This window comes from Galeopterus variegatus, unplaced genomic scaffold, assembly GCF_000696425.1.
Source record: "Galeopterus variegatus unplaced genomic scaffold, G_variegatus-3.0.2 Scaffold654, whole genome shotgun sequence".
In the NCBI taxonomy this organism is placed as follows: domain Eukaryota; kingdom Metazoa; phylum Chordata; class Mammalia; order Dermoptera; family Cynocephalidae; genus Galeopterus; species Galeopterus variegatus.
In genome coordinates, this window is record NW_007726765.1 from 1,029,898 (window position 1) to 1,054,646 (window position 24,749).

A 24,749-nucleotide genomic window follows, 5' to 3' on the forward strand; every position below is an offset into this window, starting at 1 on the left:
GAGGAATCATTTTGTCATGTTTATTGCTTGGTAAGTGACTAATGCAAATACCTTCAAAGTAATATTTTTTAGTAACGTATCCTCCAAAACAGCCTGTAATTTCCGGTTGATCTCCAAAGAGAGCTCCAGGGTTAATCCACTGTCAGCTGGATGAGATGTATATAAAGACGCCATGATACCACCCCGTCTACTTAAATGGACTTTGTTAAAATCAGATGCCTCTGAAGAAAGTGTGCCCGATTCTTCCCGCAAAATGTAACTCTGAATTACTCTGCAAAACAAAACGACAGTATCAGTTATATACTTGTAGAATTAAAACACTGGAATTTGTACGAGTCAACCAGTCATAAGCATAAAATGATTAGCATAAAATAAATACCTATTAGGTTAATAACCTAACTATAATAGAAATTTTTCTTATTCAGATGATTTCTTAAACTATCCCATTTTTGTTCTATCATGGTATCTAGATTAAAGACATATAAATACTGCTTTTTTATTTCTTCCCTAAAATATCGGAGTGATTTATTACTCCAGCTTCTGTTAAAATTTTATATTTTCCTATTATTAAACTCAGAACTACCTTTCTATATTTTACTTTCTCTTAAAAGTCATAAGCAAACTTTTCTGTAAGTCTAAAAGTATTTCAAAATAAAAATTAAGAAGTCATGGGAAAAGACCTGAAATATAAAAACAACTCTTCTTTAAATAAATATGGTTATTTGTGATAGGAATTCAGCACAGCACAGGCTCCAGAGTCAGTCAGAGCTGGATTATATCTCCAGCTCTAGGTCTGTCACTTACAGGATGAGCAGTAACCCTGGAACATTTAGTGATTCGACCTGAGCCCTATTTAACATATCTGCAAAATCAGCAAACTCACTCTCACCCTGAGTAGTTGGTAAGGAATCAATGATATACTACTAAGCCACAGGCACAGTGCCTTGCATGTGCCCGATAAATTACCCCACTGTGTCCTACCCAACAGGAAAAAAAATCCACAACCCTATATGTCTCTTACAGTCACAGCCATGAAAACAAAAAGCTAAGTAGAACACTATCTTTTTTCACTCCAAAGTAATTTTAGTACGTTAAAAAAATTAACACCTACTGAACTCATGTCACCTTAAAGGAAAGACCTGTGTTTTCTTTCCTCTCTGTATTCTCAAAACCTAGAACCTAATAGGTGATCATAAAAGATTGGGAACTAAATGATAATAATTAAGAATTATTTTTTGAAAGATAGACTCTTGATATGATTAACTTTGAAAAGAGCAACTTTACCATATGAATATGGTATTTTGAACAGTTTGTACTACCATAATAATACATACTTTGTTTTTTTCCTAATGTCTTCCACTAATTGTTTGATGTGGTCCTCCATAAATTCTATCTTTTCGTTTTTCCGGGCATGTGCTTTTTGCAGCCTAACTATCCTCTCAATCAACATGGCCTTGTCTACTTCTGGAAAGTTATCCACAGCTACTGATGACCCCATGTTTTCTGGTGATCGATCTTCTGCACTACTCCGAGCATTAAGGGACCCTGAAGACAAAAAATAAGTTTAGATGCTGTACTTAGTCTAGAACCATCTCTAATCTCATATAATATTTATTCCAGTATCATTTTCAAATATTCACTCTAACACAGTTGGACACAGAACACAATACAGGTATGAATGGTCTGAGTTCTTGTTTCTGAATGTACTGATAATAGAAATACCAACGCAGTCTATTATATGTCTCAGAAACAGGATGCAGAAGTGGCAATACTTTTTCAAGAAAAAGTCAGAATCACAAATCTAAAGTGAGACCAAAATTAAACTACAAGACAATAGAAAAAAGCAGAGAGCGGGAGAGAGGGAGGAAGGGAGAGGCAGGTGTACAGAGAAGACAGAGTAAGAAAAGATAGAATATAGTGGGGTAAAGACCTGCAGCCAGCCTGCCTAGGTTCAAATCCTACTCCTCCACTTACTAGCTATGTGACTTTGGACAAATTATTTAACTATCAGTGCCTTGGTTACTTCATCTTAAAATGGGAATAGTAGTATTATTTACCTTATAGGATTGTTACTCTCATTTAAATGAGTTAATATATATGAAACACAGAACAGTGCATACTGTAAGCACTAGGTAAGTGTTAGCTATTGTTTTTACCAACATCAGTGAGAAGAATTTCTGATTCTTTTTACTGTACAAAGATATGGTGTTTTCCAACCCCATTTTTCAGATTTAAGACAAGTAATGGTATCCAACATTATACATCAATAAATGGCAGAGCTGAGATCTAAATAACTATCTGTAATTTCAAATCCATGTTCTTTCTACCACACATTTTTTCCCACTATTGTAACAGTTGATGATATTTTTCCCTAACGTGCCACTCCTAGAGGACAGTATAGTATAGCAACAAGCAAGGACTCTGGAGTTGAAGAGTTCTGTCACTGTGGACTTTGGGCAAATCATGTAACCCCTCTGAATTTTGGTTTCCTCATCTGTAAAATGGGAATTATGACTCACCTCACAATGCTGTTCTGCAAAGTAAATGATATATTTAAGGTGCTTAGCATGGTTCCTGGCATCCCCAAAATGATAAATACACTGATATTTTGCTAATTATCATTTTCACAGTAATATCAATCATAATATTACAGACTACTTTTGTTTTAGATCATAGACATGTCTATCATAAGAAAAGCCAAAAGAAAAAAAAAGGCTAAAAGATTAAAAAATATATATGGAGATATACTACGGGTCCTTCAAAAATTTCATGGAAAAATAGAATTAAAAGATAATACAAATCTTTCCATGAAATTTTTTTTTTTTTTTTTTTTTTTTTTTTTTTTTTTTTCCGTGTCCGGCAACGGATCGCAACCCTCAGTGTTGCCCCCGTACCGGACCGGGGACCGGCAACGGGATTGCAACCCTCGGTGTTGCTCCCGCGCCTCGCATTGTTGCACAGAATAAAGAAGAAGCAGATAAGAAAAAAGAGGTACAGAGACAGATCATATAGAGCCCCATGACAAACCTGAAACTGTGAGTAATGATTAAAACATTTAACCAGAAACATTTTTTACAATATCATTATATATAACTACCACTTTTAATACTTCAAAATGCAACAAAACATATCAATACTTTTTAAAACAAAAAATGCTACTTATTTTATAATCAATCACTAAATAAAACTAATGCCATTAGTTTTTTACCTGATGAACTAGAACGACTTCCCATGCTGCTGACTTCTTTATCATAGCTTCCATTGTCAACCTGATCTAATTTTCTTCGTGCTACAGAAAAAAATGGATTACTTGTGACAATTATCATGACTACTTGTCCACCATCTCTGATTTTAATTGCTGCAATCACTTAGACAAAAATGGCACAGACAACAAGAGAAAGTTCTTTTTTTTTTTCCTTTTTGTCTTTTTTCGTGACCGGCAACGGATCGCAACCCTAAGTGTCGTGCCCGCACCGGACCGGGACCGGCCACGGGATCGCAACCCTTGGTGTTGCTCCCGCCCCTCGCTCAGCCAGTGAGCGGCCGGTCTGTATGTGGGATCCGAACCCTCGGCGGGAGCGCCACCACACTTCCCAAGCGGCGCACTATAGCAGTGCGCCACCAGGCCGGCCCATAAGAGAAAGCTCTTAAATACATACTTTAAAGAAAGGGCTGTAGGTGTCACTCATATAAAACGACATTTGGAAATGTATGGGTCAAATACAAAATATACAGAAACAACATTATGACAACTGATACTGGCATCACTTAGTTTCAATGAACCTAACTTTTAGAGTCCTGAAAAGATTTAGAAAATCCTTACAGTACCAGAAATTTCTCCCAAATTTCCCTTCAGTTGCATCTATAAAAACAAACTGAATTCTTATGGCAAATAACTGAATACATTCATAAGCATATGCTCTAAATCTTTTTTTTTTAAAACTATATTTCACCCTATTTTATCAAAATAAAGCAATGGGGAATAGTACAGAATAGAAAACTGTAGTACATGTCTTATCCATCTTTGTATCTCAATACATTATAGCACAGACACTCAATAATTATATGAATTTTTAAATGAAAGAAATCTAAGTTCCAGTTCTTGTTGTCATTGTTGTGTTTGGGTAATTAAAACCTTCCTGGTCTGTTTCAGGAGATCCAGATGAAAGCTAATAGGTCTCGGTGATCTCTAAGTTAGAAGTCTGCAAGGAGGAGTGCAGGTACCCTAGATGCCACACAAAATAATTCAAAGGCTTGTGTAGGGAGAAAACATTAGTAACTTCTATTTATACTTATCTTTAAAGATAGATCTTTCTAAATTTCTATTTTTCATCTGTTTTCTAATATACATAAATGAGTAATACATGTTTCAAATTTAAAGAACATATATAAATTGGAAAACAAATGCTTAAATACTTTTTACTGACAGAAGCATGTAACTAAAAAAGTTTAGATACTACTGCCCTAAGATACTTTCCCAATTCTCACTTTTTGGGGTTCTGTGAACAAATGCTCTTTAACATATGAGATAGACTATTCATGGAATTGCAAGTTTAGCCATCTGGTTTATGAACATACAGCTCCAATCAATGTGGTAGACAGAACCTGATGTAAAATATTTTTTTTCCGATAAAATCCTTAATGGTTAAAAGAAGCACACATATTCAAGGTCCAGTGTGGAAGAATTTTATACCTTGCTGAAGTTGTTTGGTAAGATCCTTGACACTAGAGGCATGTTTGCGTCTTTGAGTTACTAACTCATCTTTTAATTCATCTACCTGGGTACTCAATGCTTTAACTTCTGTTTGTCTACAAGTGAGTTCAGCTTGCAAAGTCTGGACTTCCTCTTTTCGCAGTTCTTCCTCTTTTGCCAATCTACTTTCCTGAATATTAATAAGAAAAAACAAAACACCAACTTTAATATGTTTGTTTCCATTATAGCTGACAGTTTAAAAACTTAAACATATAAGGTCCTTGACAGTAGAGATTCTCCTACCATTATTCCTTACCGGGCTTTGTTCACTCAGCTCCTCAAAGTCCTCGCATGGCAAGGCAGAGGGATACATTAATGAGTATACTGTTCTATATGTGCAAAACAATCTGTGATGTAGGTCTCTCAATTTTTAGTCTAAAATCTCAAATTATTTTTGTGAGTAACTTGAAGACAAGCTTGTGGCTTGGAAATATTAAACCACTTCTAAACTATTAAAAAATAAAAATTTAAAGTATCTTTTAAAAAATATGTAATGATTCCAGTTAGGAAGGATAGGAATCATGGTTTTCTTATTTTCAAAAGTGAAATATTCTTCATAATCATTTTAGGGAGAAATTTTATTATACATTTTATCAGTTGAAAGGAAAAACTGATATTTCTTACAGCATCTGAAAGTACCAGAAAGTCAGTGACAACAGAAAACAGCTTAAATCAACTACCACCACTTTTATGCTGTTAGGAAAATTTGTGCTTATTGCTATGTTGTTTTGAAAGTTTTAAAATGTACATTTATACTTACCAAATTAACATTTGCCTGTTTCATTTGTTCACATTGGCTTTGTAACTGACTTTCACTACAGAAAAGTTTATCAAATTGTGACTGCAAAGAATTGGATTCAGACTGAAGCTGTGCATTCTTACTAGTGAGCTTTTCTGTAAACAGTAGTAGCTCCGATTCTCTTTTCCTACTGCCTTCGATGTCTTTTTGTAGGTCATAAATCAAAGAATTAAGACTTTCCACTTCTTCCTTCAAATTTTCAATTTCTTGTTTACCTCTAAAAAACAAAGTTTATATTTAAGAAAAAATTAAACTTTAAAAGACATTAAATTAATGGTTTGGGAATTTTCATCTAATGAAAAGTTTATAAACATACTTTTATTCATTCATACAAATATTTACAAATGCCTAATACAATGCCAGGAGCTAAAAGCTCAGAATATAAGTGAGAAAGATCAACATGGCCCCTGCTTTCAAAGAGCTTTTAGTCAAGCAGGGAAATTATATGAGAGTGACAGAACATTTTTGATGAGGAAAACACAGAGCAGGTCGCCTAAACTAGTATAAGTGGTACTCAAACCAATACTTAATGTAGGGGTTAGCACCATTTGCCTGCAAAGGCCAGATAGTAAATAAGTTGGGCTTCTGGACCATATGATTTTTGTTGCTACTGTTCCATTCTATTATAGTATGAAGGTAGCCATAGACAAAACATAAATGGAAGAGTATGGCTATGTTTCAAAAAAAACTTCATTTACAAAAAGAGGTAGTGGGCTGGATTTGGCTCATGAGCCATAGTTTGTTGATCTCTAACCTAAAGGAAAAGCAGAAGTTAGTAGGAGAACAAACTATGTTCCAAGTAGAAGGAACAGTACGTGCTCAAGCTGGGAATGAAATAAAAGAAGGACTTCCTTTTGGCACTAACAAATATTCAATATTGATGAGAATAAGGATTGTATTGTCTCCCTAGCACTTAACACAGGGTTTGGCACATAGGAGACAATCCATAAACACTGTTAACTGACTACAACTGAAACACAAGTGTGAAACAGAGGAAGGCACAGACAAAGTAACGGACAAGTCACTAAACTTATAAGCCTTGGTAAGGCATTTGAATTCACTAGGCAACTTGAGACAATAGGAAATCACTGAAAGATTTTGGAAGATTTCCTTTCTTAAATATATTTTACTAACCACAGTGTAGAAAATGGATTACAGAAGAAGAAAGCAGAAAAACCAGTTTACAAGTGGTGGCAGTTTTCCAGATGAGAGTTGATAATGACTTGAACTATGATAGTAGCAGTGGGGATGTAAAAAGTAAACGGACTTGAAAGATATTAAAGAGTTAACATCACTAATACTTTGTGACTGGTTAGATGTGTGAGGGGAAGGAGGGAAGAGCCAAGGATGGCTTCCAGGTTCCTCGGTTGAACAGTCATCTGGATGCTACACTCATCACTCATCTAGAAACATGACAACAGATGCATACCTGTGGGCGGAGGAATCAATTTTGGACATCTTAAAGCTTGAGGTGTGTCGAGCTCTTTTACCTGCCCATAATCCTGCCAACTAGGCCAATTGTCGGGCTCTTTTACCTGCCTGTAATCCTACCGACTGGGCCAACTGTCGAGCTACAGCGCCACCTGGAGCTCACAGACCCCTCAAGCCCATTCACAGACTGTGTCGCAAACCCTTCACACACCAGGCTGGGTCCCCAGACCTCTCACATACCAGGCTGGGTCACCAGACCCCTCATACGCAGGTCTGTGAGCTAGGTTACCGGCAAACAGGTCTTTGGAAGCCATAGGTTGGAGAGCATGGCTGCACGAGATGGACACCCAAGGCAGTCCATGCCAGCCAGGTCATGGCGCTGCCCATGTGCACTAACTCCACCCACACACAACTGGTTTACAAAGAATGTGCTGCACCACCCCCAACTGGACCTAAGGCGAGGAGGCCTGATTAAATTATTCTATTTTCCCAACAAGGTGTCTTCGATACTTGTGTGCTTAGAGCTCAGCAAAAAGAGCTAAGAAGAAATAATCAAGAAAAAGTCTGAGAATGCAGAAGAGCAGGATCCACAGCAGAAGCAGAAAGAATAACTCAATTCAGACAGGCGCAGGAACATTTCTTCCATAACAGAAGCCAAGGAAAGAATGGTTGTAGATCAGGCAGTTCATAGGGATAACAGCAAGAAGTTGAGAGAACTTTACGTGACAGCTCCCATTTTTTTCTGTGAAGAAGTAATCACTTGCCAAGAGTAGATAGAGAGGTAAAGGGAAACACCAAAGTGTGAAGAAAGTGGTAAAATTTGGAATAAATGCTAAGAAGATGGGGAGGAAGGTTCTGATCAAAGACACATGGTAGGATTTGAGGTACATTAACACTCCCGGTTGAGGCTGGCAACTTTGAATTTACAGCAGCATCAATTTGGATGATGGTGAGGATTTCTCTAGCAACACTCAGCAGTGGGGTATTGGTAAGGTATGGAAAAGATACTTAAATTCAACCTGAATCCAGGCTCTTTCAGGTGTCATGAGTAAAGTTTAAATGGTTTTTTATAAGCCAAGAAACAATATCCGCTCCTGACCTCAAGCTACACACATGCAAAGATCTAAACCTAGACAGTATAGATCTAGATTTACCTTTTAAATGAAAAAGTAAGTACTGTGCATAAGTAACTGAATTTGAAAGCAAAGGAAATAAATAAACTAAACCCATTCTGTCTTATAAATTGTTACTGCCAATGTTTAGGGAATATAAACTTTGATTTGTAGAAGCCACGATGAGAACACAAAGGCAATCCAAAAAAGTTCAAATGAAGAGAGAAATTTAAAAGTTTTTAGCTAGTAAATAAGAAAAATTATTCGTTTAATGCAACAACTGTATTTAAAAACAGAATCTTGAGATAGAATTAAAAAGCTTTTTTTTTTTTTTTAACACAAACACTAGTTGCTCATTTTTTTTAATACCTTTGAAGCTGCTCCTGTATCTGATCTGCAATTTTCACTCGGTCCAATAAATTCTGAATTTCAGCTTTTTGGCGATTAATAATTTCCTTATATTTTGATAATTCATCTTCTGTTCTCAATCGTTCATCTTCTAGACATTTCACCTATCAAATGATCATAACCAAGTTAAACTACATATAATATTTTTTCATTCTTTATAAACTATTTCAGATAGTGGTTACATATTAATAATCCAAGCTGAATTCTAAAGCAGTATTAGTTAATGTGAAAAAAATATAATGGGAAGTTAACAGTCCTGGCTTTCCAATCTCAGATTTCTTATGATTTAGTCATGGCAGTTTTAGTATGTTATTTTATTTTTACTCAATCTCCATTTGCTCATCTGAAAAAGGATACATCTTCCCTACCTACCTCAAAGAACTGGCAAGGAGAACAAATAGGAAGAGATAAAAAACACTTTGAAAATTATTAGGTGATCTCAAATTCAAGGTGGTTATTTAAAAGACTATTTCTTTTTTTTTTTTTTTTTCTTTTTTTTTTTTTTTTTCTTTTTTTTTTTTTTTTTCTTTTTTTTTTTTTTTTTCTTTTTTTTTTTTTTTTTCTTTTTTTTTTTTTTTTTCTTTTTTTTTTTTTTTTTCTTTTTTTTTTTTTTTGTCTTTTTATCTTTTTCCGTGTCCGGCAACGTATCGCAACCCTCAGTGTTGCCCCCGTACCGGACCGGGACCGGCAACGGGATCGCAACCCTCGGTGCTGCTCCCGCGCCTTGCTCAGCCAGTGAGCGGGAACCAGTCTGTATGTGGGATCTGAACCCTCGGGCGGGAGCGCCGCCGCGCTTCCCAAGCGGCACACTTATCCAGTGCGCCACCGGGCCGGCCCTAAAAGCCTATTTCTAAATAAATGAATGATATACAATAATAATATATCACATTCATATTTACATTAAAAGGGATACTAGCCTTACAATAAAAACTAAAAACACTGTTAAGGGTTTAATAGACTGCTAGAAATTAAAATTGTAACCATCTAAGACCAAAGAAAGTCTTCCTATTATTTTCTGACACTCACAGTTCTAAGGTCCAACTATCTTTCCAATGGATTTGCTGGTAAGACTGTCCTTGGATCAGAGGCCCAAGGATAAGTTATAAATGAAGCAAATGTTCTACAGAAATAATAGAAATGTTTGGCAAACACTTCAAAGGAAGACATTCATTTCAACAGAAGAGTCAACTATGTTGCTAGGGAATTGCTATTTTACTCCTCTGAGTCTTTTATTTTGAAAAATTTCTTTATAAAAATCCTTTCTCCACCACTTTAGAAATAAATATCCTTTCTCCACCACTTTAGAAATCAGAATGAATCTAAAATTAAATATATTTACCCTTCCTTTGGAGTCCTGACTAAAGATTTAATTACCTTTGTTCTTAGCGTTCGTAGCTCATCCATACCCTCCTTAAATGTCCTCTTCAGATCTTCGAGTTCCTTTATTTTGGCATGATGCATCTTTAAAAAAGTTCAAAAGAAACCACAAATCATAATGCACTAAACTAGATCTAAAAGTTTAGTGCCTGCTTCTTCCAAAAGGCCTTAAATGCAGATGGCAATAAGTACTCACTGTTTCTCTCTGTCGGTGTATAATACACAATCTAGGATACACGATGAACAAAACTACTTACCTCTAGCTGGTCAGATTTTTCTTGCATTTGTTTTTCAAGTTCTCCTCTTGTGACTCTAAGCTTTGCATCAAGCTCATTTGATTTAATTTCTTCTGACTCCTAATGGAAAGGAAATAAGAGTATGACAATTTTAAAAGTTGTATACTTTGGAAAGTGAAGAAGGCTTTGCAACTAAGTTTACTAATTGTGAAATACATAGCTTATGTATCTAACATCAAAGACTGCATTAAAAGATTTTAAATGTCAATTTTGCATGAAAAAGAACAGCACACTTAAGATATGTAACATAATACAGAGTAGTTTAGTGTTTTGTCTTTAAGTTTCACATTTCCTTGTACTCTTCATTCCTTCTCACAATTTCTAGGGTTTTTATTTGATTGAAAACTTCTCTAAAATAAGATCCATTTTAAGCTGCAGGTACTTTAACAAAGGAAATAACCTGCCATTTGTTTCACTGCCCTACCAAATCCTTTCTACACTTCAAATATTGCAGATATAGAAATTTAATGAAAGAAGAGTACTGATATTGGGCCGGCCCAGTGGCGCACTCAGTAGAGTGCGGCGCTTGGGAGTGCGGTGGCGCTCCCGCCGAGGGTTCGGATCCCATATAGAGACCGGTCCGCTCACTGGTTGAGCGTGGTGTGGGTGCGACACCGAGGGTTGCGATCCCGTTGCCGATCGCAGTACGGGCACGACACCAAGGGTTGCGATCCCGTTACCGGTCACAAAAAAAGACAAAAAGGAAAAAAAAAAAAGAGTACTGATATTTAGTATAATTTGTTACTAATCCATTTGAAAAGTTAACCATACCTGATATGTTTTTATCATATCCTGACAGTTTTTTCTTATCTGATCTGCTTCTTCTTTTGCTTGTGTTAACTTTGTTGTTGTTTCTTTGAGTTTATCTTTGGTTTCCTGCATTGACAAAAGACAAAGACAAGCTGGTCACAGTGATGTGATAAATGGTAAGAAGTGGCCAGAAAGTAGGGAAAGTTCTTGTCCTAGCACTGCCACTGAGGGGTCAGATACTATTCTAGCAATAACATTATATGATTCTGACAAAAAATTAAAATGGTTTGTGCAGTTAACTGATAGCTACTAAATAAAGTTAAATTTGATAGAGTTTTCAGCAAATTACTAGAAGTTACTAACCTGATAAGAGCAAAGTATTAAATGGTTCCCTGCACACATGCATACAAGGTAATTCTTTGGTTTATGGCTGTGGTATCTATCTAAAACTGTCATTCTATAGATTAATGCTGCAACTTGATTTCTGTCCCTAACCACTCTCCTAAAATGGCAATTCTAAAGGTTTTCAGGAACTACTCTCATCAAATCCAATTTTTTTTTCTTGTTCCTATTCTTTACTTTCCTGCTGCAGTCCAACCACCCCTGACTCTGAAAATCCTTCCTGTTTCCATTACAAGACAATGTTCTTTTCTTTCTTCCACAGTCATTGTTCCTACACTGGCTTCCTACTTCCTGCGGCAATTTTCCAAGACACAACCCTTGACCTGGAGCTCTTTCTCTGTAATTCTGCTTCAGAGAACCAATTCAATGCTATGGTTTTGGCGATCAAGTGGAATTTCAAATGAGAGTTTAGGTATAATTTCCTGTGAGTAGCTTCCCTTCAGAAAGGGGCAAATGCTGCTACTCTGTCTTTCCAGAGATGTAATCTAGGAATGCCCTGGACTATAACAATTAATTCGCTATACTACAGCTTATATGTATGTTTCCCCAATTAAGTATATAACTTCTGGACAGCAACTAGCTCAGTATTTGTCACATATTAATCAATCATCCAACTAATATTTAAATTAGTGAAGGAATACCTTATATATACCTTCTGGTCTAGTTAGGTTGCTCTCCCCAAACACCAAATACTCATCTCCCTTTGTTCCTTTTTTCCTGCTTGAAATGCCTTTTCCTTCATCTTCTGAACCATCTAAATTGCATCTAAACTTCACACACTGCTACTTTTTTGACTTTTTTTTTTTTTTTTTTTAATAAATCTGCCATACAATTCAGTACTTATACACTTTCAGTTGCTGGTCTTTAACAACAATTTGACTAGTATTAAAGCTTTGTATTGTTTTAAAAATATAAGCAACTATTTGGATACTTTTTCAAATACTGACTTTTTAGAAATACTAGACTCAAAGAGAAGATAAAGAAGAAGAACTTTACCTGGTTTTTTTTCCCTACTACCATATCATCAATAACTGAAACAGAGCCTGGCACACAGCAGGCACTTACTTCATTCACTCAAAAAATAGCATCTCAGAGATTCCTATATGCCAGATAAATATTTATTAAATAAATACATTTTGAATGAAGAAAAACATCAGAATCACATTAAATGTGTTCAGATTAAGGTACTGACTGTGTTTCATCTACTCATTTGTTCAGTATCCATTGAGCACCTACCACACACCAGACACTGTTCTATGCCCTAGGGAAATAGTTGTGTACAAAAACAGACAAAATCTCTACCCTTATAAAGCTGATATTCTTTTTTTTTTGTCTTTTTCCATGTCCGGCAACGGATCACAACCCTCAGTGTTGCCCCCGTACCGGACCGGGGACCGGCAACGGGATCGCAACCCTCGGGGTCGCTCCCGCGCCTCGCTCAGCCAGTGAGCGGGAACCGGTCTGTATGTGGGATCCGAGCCGCTGTTGGAAGCAAAAGCACAGGAAAGTCAAAGATTGGAGACCACAAAAATGGTTTAAAAAAAAAACAAAAAGGAGGGGATGTGGGGGAAATCTATGTGGAGGGCTAACATTGTCCACAGCTGTCAAGTCAAACCCTTAGATGGGGAAGAAATTCATACAAATGATGAAATGAGGACTATAGTAGTTCTTAGCATGGGGCACCTGCGTAATAACTTCGTATAGCATTGCCGAGCTTCCCGAGCGGCGCACTTATCCAGTGCGCCACCGGGCTGGCCCCTAAAGCTGATATTCTAGTGAGGCGATAGATAATAAATAAAATACACAAGTAAAATATGTACTATATTAGTGACAAGTGCTAAGGAATAAAAATAAAGCAATGACATGAGAAAGTTTGGGGGAGGTACTGAAAGTTTAGATAGGGTAGCCAGGGAAAGTCTCATTGAGAAGGTGATGAGTGGGCCAAGCCCGTGGCGCACTTGGGAGAGTGCGGCATTGGGAGCACAGCAGCGCTCCCGCCGCAGGTTCGGATCCTATATAGGGATGGCCTGCGCGCTCACTGGCTGAGCGCGGTGCGGCCGGTCTCAAAAAGGACCAAAAAAAAAAAAAGAAAGAGAGAAGGTGATGAGTGAAGACTTGAAAGAAGTGAGCAAGATTTGCAGAGGGATTGAATATAGTGACTAAGAGAAATCAAGGACAAATCCAAGGTTTGGGGCCTGAGCAACTAAAAGGATGGATTGCCATTTACTGAGATAGGGAGGAAATGGAGAGAAGGGGCACATTATTAGTTCAATTTTAGATGTGTTAAGTTTAATATGCCTATAAATCGTTCAAGATGTCAGATGTCAAGTAGCCAGTTGAATATATGAATCTGGAGTTCTGAATAGAACTGGGAGTCACTAGCATATAGTTTTCTACTGCTATGTTTTCAAGTACACCTATGTTGTCTGCAGTGTCTAATCTGCTGTTAATTCCAACCAATATATTTTTCATCTCAGACATTACATCGATTTGGTCTTTTTTATATCTGTTATGTCTCTCCTTATCATACTCATGTTTTTGTCTATCTCCTTAAACATATGGCATGTACTTATAACAGCTGTTTTAACATCCTTATCTACTAATTCTATTATCTGTGTCATTTCTGGCTCTGTTCCTGTTGATTGATTCTTCTTTCCTTTTCATTATGGGCTATATTTTCTTGCTTCTTTGCATGTCTGGCAATTTTTGATTAGATGCCAGACAGCAAATTTTACACTCTTAGGTGCTGGAGTTTTTCATATTCATTTTAAATACTTTGAGGTTTTGTTTTGGGATATGATTTACTTCAAACAATTTGATTTGAGGCTCGTTTTTAAAGCTTTGCAAGGTGGGTCCATAACAGACTATAGTCTAAGGCAAATTAGTTCCCACTACTAAAGCAATACTGTTCTGAGGGCTACTTGATTGCTACACACACACACACACACACACACACACACACACACACGTATGTCATATTATTTTAGGTGCTCTGCCCTCTGCCCCACACTGCGAACCCTTTATCTCCTCAATTCAGGGAGACTGCTAGGCTCGGCTCAGGTTGCTCTCTTGTGCTGCAGCCTGAAACTCTTCGGGCAGTACACCTCGTGTGTTTCCCTTCACTCAGGGTCACTGTCCTATGCTGCCTGTTGTTCTGAGTCTGAAAATCTTCATTTCATATATTTTCTTGTTTCAGTTTTTTAATGTGGGAGGGTACATCTGGACCTTGATATTACATAATGCAACAGAGTACAGTCAATAGAAGTTACAGAATAGAACAGTTATAGAACAGAACACAGAATATAGTTTTACTAAATGAGATAAAATGTCAAAGCTAATTAAAAATGAGCCCTAGCTTCTAAATAGTTAATTTACTTTAATTATGAATAAATAAACCATTTAAGAATGAGGCCATTATTGACAATATGACAACCTTTGGAAAAGAGCTTATTAAGCAGCAGAGTTTTGCTTCAGGTGACCTAGTGGAGGGAACCTATTATAAAATATACCACCCCCTGGTCACCCATTAGATCTGCAGTATATTATAGTCTTGCATCCTGCTGGTCTAGATGTTGCCTCAACACCTGAAACTCCACTCTTGTAGCTTTCTCTGAAGCAGAAATATCTGGCAAGTAACTAGAGCAGCTATACCACAGTTGCTAAAGAACCACTGCTGATTCCATTACCAGCCATATCTGTGCTGCAGTGAGATGATCTTATCCTGAGATTAGGTAGGTGAAGAGTAAATGAGGTACATTGGGGAAAAGTCTTTTTTCTTTATTCACTAGACTCAAAATAAAAGGCTTTTGTTTTTAGAGAATAGGTGTTAACATGTTTCACAGTTACACCCCCAAAGGAGTTTAGGGAAGGGAACAAATAAGTTGTTTCTATTATTTCATCTACTGATCTGGGTATACATTCTACCTTGTCTGGACTAAATTCTGGTAACATGCCCTGGAGATCTGACCAAAAACTAATGATCACAGTGGATCCAGAAACCTACAGGACTCCAGTATTAGTACCTAAGACTTGGTGGGCAGGGACGAGAAATCAGAAAGGGTTCCTGGAGAAAAATTTACTAAGAGTCTCACATTTGTTGTCCACATCTCAAGAAGGAGCCTACACTTGCCCAGATCATGATTAAATCCTTTAATCCAAAGACTCCCTCTCTAGGTGAACACATAAAATAGGTAACCAGTAGCCCATCCCAGACACTTTTTGAAAGCACTGACTGTGTCTTCCATGGCTTTTATATCCTCCATATTGTCTAATACAGGCCACACACAGAACTAAATGCTTGCTGGTTAATAAATGCCTTTACTTAAAAAAACAAAAACAAAAAACTGGTAAATATCTAATTTCCACATACCAAGTCAATATACTTGTTATTTTCATTTTCTAGCAATCTGCATCACGTAACCTTTTAGAAGTGAGCTTTAAACCAACTCTCTAACCCACTTAAGAGTATCTAGTTTCATCTGACCTCAAAGTTGCCATTAAGAATCTTTTATCACCCATTCTTTAAACACACAGCACTCACAGAAGATCTGTAACAGTTGTTTACTCAATGCTAGTATTCAAATAGGTTTCAGGAATCCTGTCTCTTAGCACTACAGATGCAGAGGAAAGCACCACAGACATTAAATATGACCAAATATTACTTACAGATCTTGAATCAGCTCAGGCAGTTAAAAATCAGTACTGTCTTTATGGATTTGAAATTTTAATTCCTCATTCCCAAAGTAAAGGAAAAATTCTAAATGGCTCAGCCTTGTTGAGCTCTAGGGATTGTTGCCCTCCTCCTTTCTGGCAGGTCTTTTTCTGCCTTGCTAGTTTCCGCACATACATAAGCTGACCAGTAGGCAGCTTCAGACTTGAGGGGAACCCATCATTCTCTTACTTAATCTTTGACCACTGTCGATATAGACTGTTCTCCCTACAGTTTTCTCTAATACTACGTATGAATATCCAGAGGTTATTAACAGTTCTACTGATCTACAATTATTTAATGAAGTAATACATGATTATGTTTTTAAATAACATCATTAAACCTATTTTTCAAACCTTGGAAACTATGTCCATAACCTTGCTCTTCTGGTTAAGTGACAATTCAGAGTCGTTCTTTTACTTCATATGCTATCATCTTCAGATTTTTATTACCTCTAATACCAGCTCAGTTAATGTTTAAACTTATGGCATCGGGTACCAGTCTTTATAATTACTTTTCATTATATTAATTTTTTAATAAAATGATATCCACTAGGCACAATACCAATAGAATTATATTTATTAAAAAACAGTTAAGGAAACTTATTCTTAAAATATTTATTACATCCATTATATTTAAATAATTTATATTGCTTGATTATAAAAATCTTAGCATCACTGATATTTTTTACAATTTCCAGAGTTTACCTCCAATTTTGATAACTACCTATTCTCTTCCTTCCCCCAGAATTTCTGATGATGTTTAATTTAAATTTTGCATAGCAAAAAATACTTAAACATGGCAAATTTGGGTGTTGGAAACTATAAATGATAAAATTTTACATTCCATCTCATTTAATATGTAAATCATGCATCGAAATTTCTTTTTCATAATCACCAAATATTCAGGTGCAAGCTATCCTTCAAGAGTCACTAAACTAAGCTTTATGCCTCATTAACTGTTACTACATTTGTTCTTAAAACTAATACTAACCATTATTCCATTGCATTATAGTACTCACCTTATGTGAATCCATTTCAGCTTTTAATTTGTTTTGTGCCCACTTTACTTTAATGAGATGAGAGTTGATATCTTCCTTTAATTTGTCTATTTCTCTGATGAGTCTAGTCGTTTCACCTTCCTAAAATAATATCACTTGGTCATATTATTTTATGTAAACAATCCACTAATTATTTGTGTATCTTTTATGCCCCCTCAAAGTAATCAGTGCAATAACACCATAATTCAAAGACTGGCACACTATGGCCCATAGGCCTTAAATGTGATTGAAAGTTCACATGATGAGAGCAGTAGAATACTAAATCCAATTAATAGACATGAAGATGATTAACATTTATATTTTAACTAACTGGATGTGTTATGAGCACAAGAATACATTTATGATTCTTCTTAACTGGCTGGCATTAAGGTAATATATAAACTAAACAGGTTTTGCCAAAATTCCTAAAAACAATGACAACATTCCTGAACTAAAAGCTAATAAATAAAAAGTAACATTAATCACAAGAAATGATAATGCACTGGAAACATGACCACATCACAGGCTGCTATTTACTCAGCAAGGGTTCTAATTAGCTTGCTCAGTAATTAAATCTCCTTGGATAGCATCTAAGGGCATGTTTTCTATAAGAAAAAAGTAAATTCCATTCCACAGTGAATAAGTGTCATATTAACATTCTGGTCAAATTACTTGCTCTCCAACTATTCACATTTGATACTACGATGTACGTATTTTACCAAAATATAATTTTCTCTTGAGGCACAAACTAATTTCTCCAATATAGGGATTTTAAAGAATAGTTTTCAAAAAGATCTATCAAGAAAAAGCATCTAATAAACGACACCTGCCAACACCTTATCTTTCCCTGAACAAACACTTTTTATTTGCAGACTGTTAATGAGATACCAGAATTACAATAACACTCACATTCTTAGAAGGTAAACCAATAAAAACAAATTGATGTTTGAGTGTTTTAACCATGTTAAATTATGAATATTTGACTAATAAGGAAAAGCAAAGAGAACAAATTTCAAATAAGACGCAATGGCACAACTTATACCTTTGTTTCATACAGCTGGTGCAACCGTCCTTTCTCCTGAGAAAGCTGCTTAATTTTGTTAGTGTTTTTCTCAAGTTCCTTATTTGCATCTCTAAGTTTTCTCTCAAGCATCTCTTTTTCCTTTCGAAGGTCTAAAGATTCCTTCTCGCCTCTGACATACTTCATTACCATTGCTTCTTTTTCTTGGCGGGCCTCTTCACACTTCTTGTTGACCTTTGAAAAATATATTATCTAGCATTAATAAAAAATATTTTAAAAATACAAATACATTAAAATAAATATTATTTTTCTCTAATATTACCAATGTATTTTTTGGGTTTTGTGCAACATTCTCAGGACTTGTGCCATGAAGTTTTTAAATGAAAGAAAAAATTCAAAATTATAGAAAAATGATACACTATCACTAGCATCTGCTTTTACCCTTTCCTATTCCTTTTAGTTTGGCTGATATGATTGCTATTTTCCATTTACTCCTCCAGATCCCCTTTCCCATCCTGTGTCCCAAGAAGATGACCATCATTGACCATATCAACAAGTTTCCTTGCCTTCAAACTTCCAGTTGGGTTCAGCTAACAGGAGGCACTAGGCCAAGGCTCAGGAGTGGAATCAAAGTAAGATCTGGCTTCTCCAGAGTCAACACAGGTTGGCTGGAATCCACCGCTCCAGTCAGGTGTCCCTTCTGTACAATTATTCTTGCACCATCTGCTTCCTCTCCTTGTTCCTTCAGGCTGAAGGGTAATCACATCTCCTCTAGCAGCCCTAAGATCCTGCATCTTCCCTTTTTTCGGGCTTCTTAAACCTCACCCACACCTTTATTAAGAGTCCATTTATTAAATTCTCAAATCAGCAGTTTAAGCATGCCATTTGTTTTCTGCCTAAACCTTGTCTGTATGGCTGACAATTTCTTAAAATCTATCATCTTAGATCCCATGCCCAAAGTAAGCAGCCATATGTTAACTAATGATCATTTGATTTCCTACTTATAAAAAGCTTTCTGAAGTACTTCACGCTTGATAAGAAATACCTATTTGGATTAAGCGTGAAATCTATATACCCATTTTAAATTCTCTGTTAGTATAAGCTGGCACTCCATATTCTGCATTTTCACACAATGAAGATTTCTATAGATAGAACTTTTTTTAAGTAAATTCATGGTTTGCAAATATGATAGAGCACATATTTATCTTACAAAAGATAGAAGCTCAAATCTTAGGTATTTTCAACAGCAGATAGTGGCAAATGTCAACTGGATAATGCAACTGAATTGAAGAAGTTCACTATCAGAGTTAGAAGAATGTAGGAAAAGCTCCTACACTCTGATAAAAAGTGACTAACAAAAATGTCTCACAAAGTTCTGGTACTGTTAAGCACATATAGTTGACACTCAGAATGCTATATATATACATATAAGTACTTTCGTTAATCGCTCAACTGGGATTCGTTTCTATAGAAATAGCCTACTACTTTTCAAGCAAAATTAAGGAAAACATTGGATTAAGAATGTCACAGATCCCTGAGGATTTGACAATGTGTTTGTGGACAAGGATTGAGAAAATTATGCTGAAGTTGGCTGACAGAATTAGATTTTTAGATAACTGAAAGACTGTACTTAGAAAAAGTCAATGGTTCAATGTCAACCTTAAGAGAAGTCTGGTTTCACAAAAATTTAATGTTCAGATAATGTATTAGCTATTGGGAACACAAAGAAGAATAAATCATGGTCTCAGGAAGAGCTCACCACTTAGTGAGAAAGACATATAAACAAACATTGTAATATAATACAAATTCTAGTGGATGAACGTACAAAGTCCTTGGAAAACTCAAAATACTTACATTACCTGGGAAGAGTTGGCAGGAAGGGTAAAAGATACTATACCTGAGCTAGGTATTGAAGGTTAAGCAGGATTCAACAGAATACAAGGGATGAGTTATGGAAAGGAACTCAAGGCAGAGTGAATATCATGTGCAAACACCTAAAAGTATGAAATAGCATGATATATTTAGGAGGTATCAAGTCATTGTATGGCACTCAAATTTAGTGTGTTGGCTGGAGTGAGAAAGATCCTGAAAGGAAGAAGGGGTTCTCCTGCCATACTAAAGACTTGAGATTTTACCCTATAGGCAATGAAAAGCCAAGGAAAGATTTATAAACCAGAACCTTTAATTAAATGTGTGTTTTAGTATGATAACTGGTGGCAGCATGAAAGCTTCATTGAAGTTGAAAGGTCTCAGGAAGCAGAAAGAAAAAAAACCCAGAAAAAGACATTACAATAAATAAACTGAAATATTTTGAGGCTCTTTATTACAGAAGGAAATAATGCAGTAGATAACAGACCTCTTACTCAGAGTCATGCATGGATCAGTTTCAAAGGAATAACCTGGGTGCCTCTTAAGTCTACTTTCCTAGGTCCTGCCCCAGCTAAAGGCAGCACCGACCTCATAGGGTCACTGGAAGCATTCAATGAGATAATACAGTAACTGTTATTTAAGCTACTGTAGAAAGTCACCCCTATTTATGGCACAGATAAAGGAAGAGGAACCAGTTAAGGTCTTTGCATTTCACCAGTCTAACATGTTAACCATTGACTTGGATGAATATAAAGAAAGCATGAATAAGATCATCAACAGGATTCACAAGAGCCAGATAAAATTAAGACAGAAGTAGTATGGGAGATAAACCCTCCTCATTCAAAACACCAAAAATTTTAGATGAAATCTAACAAACATACATTTGAGTTCACAATAAAGTATGGGAAATCCCAAGGGCTTAAAAAATCTAAGGTGAGGCAGAAATACAGAATGGTATGCCAGGGCTGAAACCTTCACTGCCCTGTGGCCATTTACCAACACCAGGCCATGGTGCAGGGGCAGGGAGGCAGTGTAGGTACAGAACATGTTATTTTAAATTTTCAGAGAGTTTTCTCTGAAAATTTAAAATACAGCTCTCCCAGTAAGTTTGAGGGTTCAAATTCATTCTACCTATCTGGTATATAAAATGGGGAAATCTCAATCTGAAAAATTAAATTGGAAGTTGTATGTATGTGTACATGAATACATGTAAACATGTACTAGGAATCTATTTTTAAATAAAACTTACCAGGTTTGGTCACTCTAGGTGAAGGAATAAACAGGTATTCATTTTACTATTCATTTACCTTTTCTATAGGCTTGAAAATTCTCAAATTAAAAAGTTGGGAGGAAAAGTTAGGGAAAAAGAAGAACGAAGCAGATCTATAAATAATTAGATGGAACAGTCTCCAAAATCTACTTTAATAATACGCACCTCTTAGGGTTGCTGTGAAGATTAAACAAGTTAACACTTGTATTTTCAACATGGCCTGGCATCATAGCAAAACTCAACACATTAGATACTATAATTAATGTCATCTATACTCTTTATCATTAGGGAGGAAACATACATAGTGATGAGTGATGTTGCCACTTGCCAAAAAAAAAGGCAGGAGAGGAAAAATGGGAATGTGTATGAACTTAGCCATGCCAACAAACATTTTCAGAAGGATACACAGGAAAAGAGCATCAGTGGTTCCTTAGAAAAGGGGAGAAATGCTCAGAAGAAGATGACTTTTTTTTTTTTTTACTGTTTGAACTTTTATCATGCACATGTAATGACTATTTTGTTTTTAGTTTATTTATTTATTTATTTTTGGCAGCTGGCCAGGAGTGTTTTTTGTTTCGTGTTGTTTTGTTTTTTCTGTGGCTGGCTGGTACGGGAACTGTCAAACTCTGGACCTTGGTGTAATTTTAAATATATAATAAGCGTCAGAGAGTTGTTTTTTTTTTTATAAAAAAACTCACTAGATGATTCTAGTGTTTAAACTCTGTTTGGCTTCACTAAAACCAATGACTTCTTAAGGTCTTAGGTTCTATATTTCCCTTCAATTAGTACAAAAGATTTGAGAACTGACTGATTGAATTTTAAATATAACATTTCTAATGCAAAGAGTCAGCATGTTGTGAAGGATCACAGAAATAAAGATTGAGGATAATCTGTTTCCTGAAGTTCCAGAATTCCACCTATGGTAGCAGCTTCAGGGTAGAAAGGATGGGATTCATCTTACTGATTATGTAAGCAGCGAATTAACCTTTTCTGATTCAATTCACTGTGAGGAACACTGTTAGTCAGGCATTGTGGCAGGATTTGTGAATACAGAAATAAAGACTAGAAAGACCTCAACCTTAAGGAGTTTAGGCAAGTAATAATACAGAAGCACTGTTTAAAATGACCTCTTCTGAGATCATCTATACTAACTAAAAAAGATTCCCAAAGTAAATGAAGTAGGTAAAAAAAGCAGGTTACAAAAAAAGATATATGGTAAGATTCCAAACAAGCAGTAGGGAAAAGTTTATGAATATGTACACATAAGAATGTATGACTTGGACATGCATATGTGGTAAGACACATAAACAAAATACCAGTAACTATCTGTGGAATAAGGAATGGGGGGATGCAAAGGAATTGGAGGTATGGGAAAAAGTAGTACAGATAAAGAGAAACTTTCACTTTTTATTCCATATATTTAATTTATAAATTTTTTATAATTAGCATGTATTTATGTATTGCTGTAGCATTTTTTAAAAGGCTAATTTTTCTATAAGTAAAATTACCTATTCTTAATATACTACTGATGTCCAATATAGTCTAACAGGGTTAGTTTATTAAGAGTCACAGAAATATCAAGTTAATAATGATAATGACATGAAAAATACCTGTTCCATACGCTGGGCCATCTCTTTGTGTAACTGCTGAATTGCATTTTTAGCTGCAATGTCTTGAGCTACTAGTTTATCTTTGGAAGCTTTAACTTCTTTATTAAGTTCCTCTATTCTTGATTCTAACTGTAAAGAAAATCATTTCCAGATTATTTTTATAGCTATACCAAACAGACCAACAATACCCAAAATAAATATAAACAACGTAAATAAACATAAAGAATGCAATGAATATACTTCAACCATAGAAATCAAAACTGTTAGCAATATTCCCATATCTCACTGGAATTAAGTTAGTATAAATCTGAAAAGATTCTGTAAGGTGTATATGGTAAGCCCTTGAGCATCCACTAAGGAATAACTCAGAAAAACATGGTAAAAATATTGTTAAAAAAAAAATTCAATGTTACATTCGAAAATTTCTAATTAATACAAAAGAAAGCAGCGAAGAAGAAATAGGGGAACAAAATAGGCATGAGACATAAAACAAAAACTAAAATTGCAAACACAAACCCAACTGTCAATAATAACATTAAATGAAATTGAAATAAGATAACATTATCAAAAGGCAGAAATTGGCAGACTGAAATAAAAAAAAACAAGATCTAACCATAAACACCTTAGGTTTCAATAGATGCAAATAGATTAAAAGGCAGGAAAAACATATCATGCAAACAGTAATCATAAGAAAGTGGGAGTGGCTATACTAATATCAGACAAAACAGACTAAAATTTTAAAATGTTACTAAAGATAAAAGGACATTTCATAATGATAAAAGGATCAATCCATCAGAAAGATCTAACAGTTAATATATATACTTCTAATAACACATCACCAAAATACATGAAGCAAAAACTGATAAAAATGAAGTGGGAAATAGACAAGTCAACAATAGTCAGAGACCTCAATACCCTACTTTCAGTAATGGCTAGAACTAGACAGAAGATTAACAAGGAAATGTGAGACTTAAAACAACTGGATCTAATACATCTATATAACTCTCCACTCAGTGACAGCAGAATACACATTCTCATTAAGTGCACATGGAATATTCTCTAGGATAGAACATATGCTAGTTTATAAACAAACCTCAATATATTTAAAAAATTAAAATCATACAAAGTATGCTTTCCAACCATAATGGAATGACATTAGAACTCAATTAAACAGAAAGAAATTTGGAAAAGTAACAAATCTGTGAAAATTAAACACACTCCTAGATAATCAATGGAAGAAATCACAAGAGAAATTAGAGAGTACTGGGTGATAAATGAAAATGAAGACATAACATACTAAAACTTATGGGATGCATCTAAAGCAGTACTTAGAGGGAAATCTATAACTATAAACACCTGCATTAAAAAAAAGATATTAAATCAGTAATCCAAACTTCCATCTTAAGACATTAGAAAAAGAGCAAACCAAATCTAATAAACCTAAAGCCAACAGAAGGAAGAAAATAATAATTAGGGTGGAAATTACTGAAATACAGAATAGAAAAACAACCAAACACAAAACCAAAAATTGATGATTCTGATTCTTTGAAAAAAAAAAAAAAATCAACAAAACTGACAAACCTTTACCTAGACTGAGAAAAAAAGAGATGACTCAAATTACCAGAATAAGAGGGACATTATTACTGACTTTAGAGAAATAAAATGAATTATGAATGAATATTATGAACAATTTAACTTAGATAAAATGAACAATTCCTAGAAAGACACGAACTACCAAAATTGGCTCAAGAAGAATAGAAGATCTAAGATGTGACTAGACCTATAATGAGTAAAGAGACTGAATTAGTAATAAAAAAACCCCAAAAAACAAAAAACCCACAAAGAAAAATTCAGGTCCAGATGGCTACACAGGTAAATTTTACCAAACACTTAAAGAAAAATTA

General features: G+C 35.4%; 1 protein-coding gene across 1 annotated transcript in view; it reads right to left on the bottom strand.

Annotated features, from left to right (window-relative positions):
- Positions 1-24,749, bottom strand: part of CCDC186 (coiled-coil domain containing 186) — a 46,541-nt gene that overhangs the window by 968 nt on the left and 20,824 nt on the right. The window contains exons 4-15 of the mRNA XM_008571029.1: positions 22,846-22,974; positions 18,118-18,330; positions 17,058-17,177; positions 10,948-11,052; positions 10,138-10,236; positions 9,878-9,964; positions 8,465-8,607; positions 5,514-5,769; positions 4,694-4,883; positions 3,209-3,289; positions 1,335-1,545; positions 52-271 (exon numbers count right to left, since the gene is read on the bottom strand). Coding sequence (XP_008569251.1) covers positions 52-271; positions 1,335-1,545; positions 3,209-3,289; positions 4,694-4,883; positions 5,514-5,769; positions 8,465-8,607; positions 9,878-9,964; positions 10,138-10,236; positions 10,948-11,052; positions 17,058-17,177; positions 18,118-18,330; positions 22,846-22,974 — 1,854 coding nt within the window. The remainder of the gene's footprint in view (positions 1-51; positions 272-1,334; positions 1,546-3,208; positions 3,290-4,693; positions 4,884-5,513; positions 5,770-8,464; positions 8,608-9,877; positions 9,965-10,137; positions 10,237-10,947; positions 11,053-17,057; positions 17,178-18,117; positions 18,331-22,845; positions 22,975-24,749) is intronic.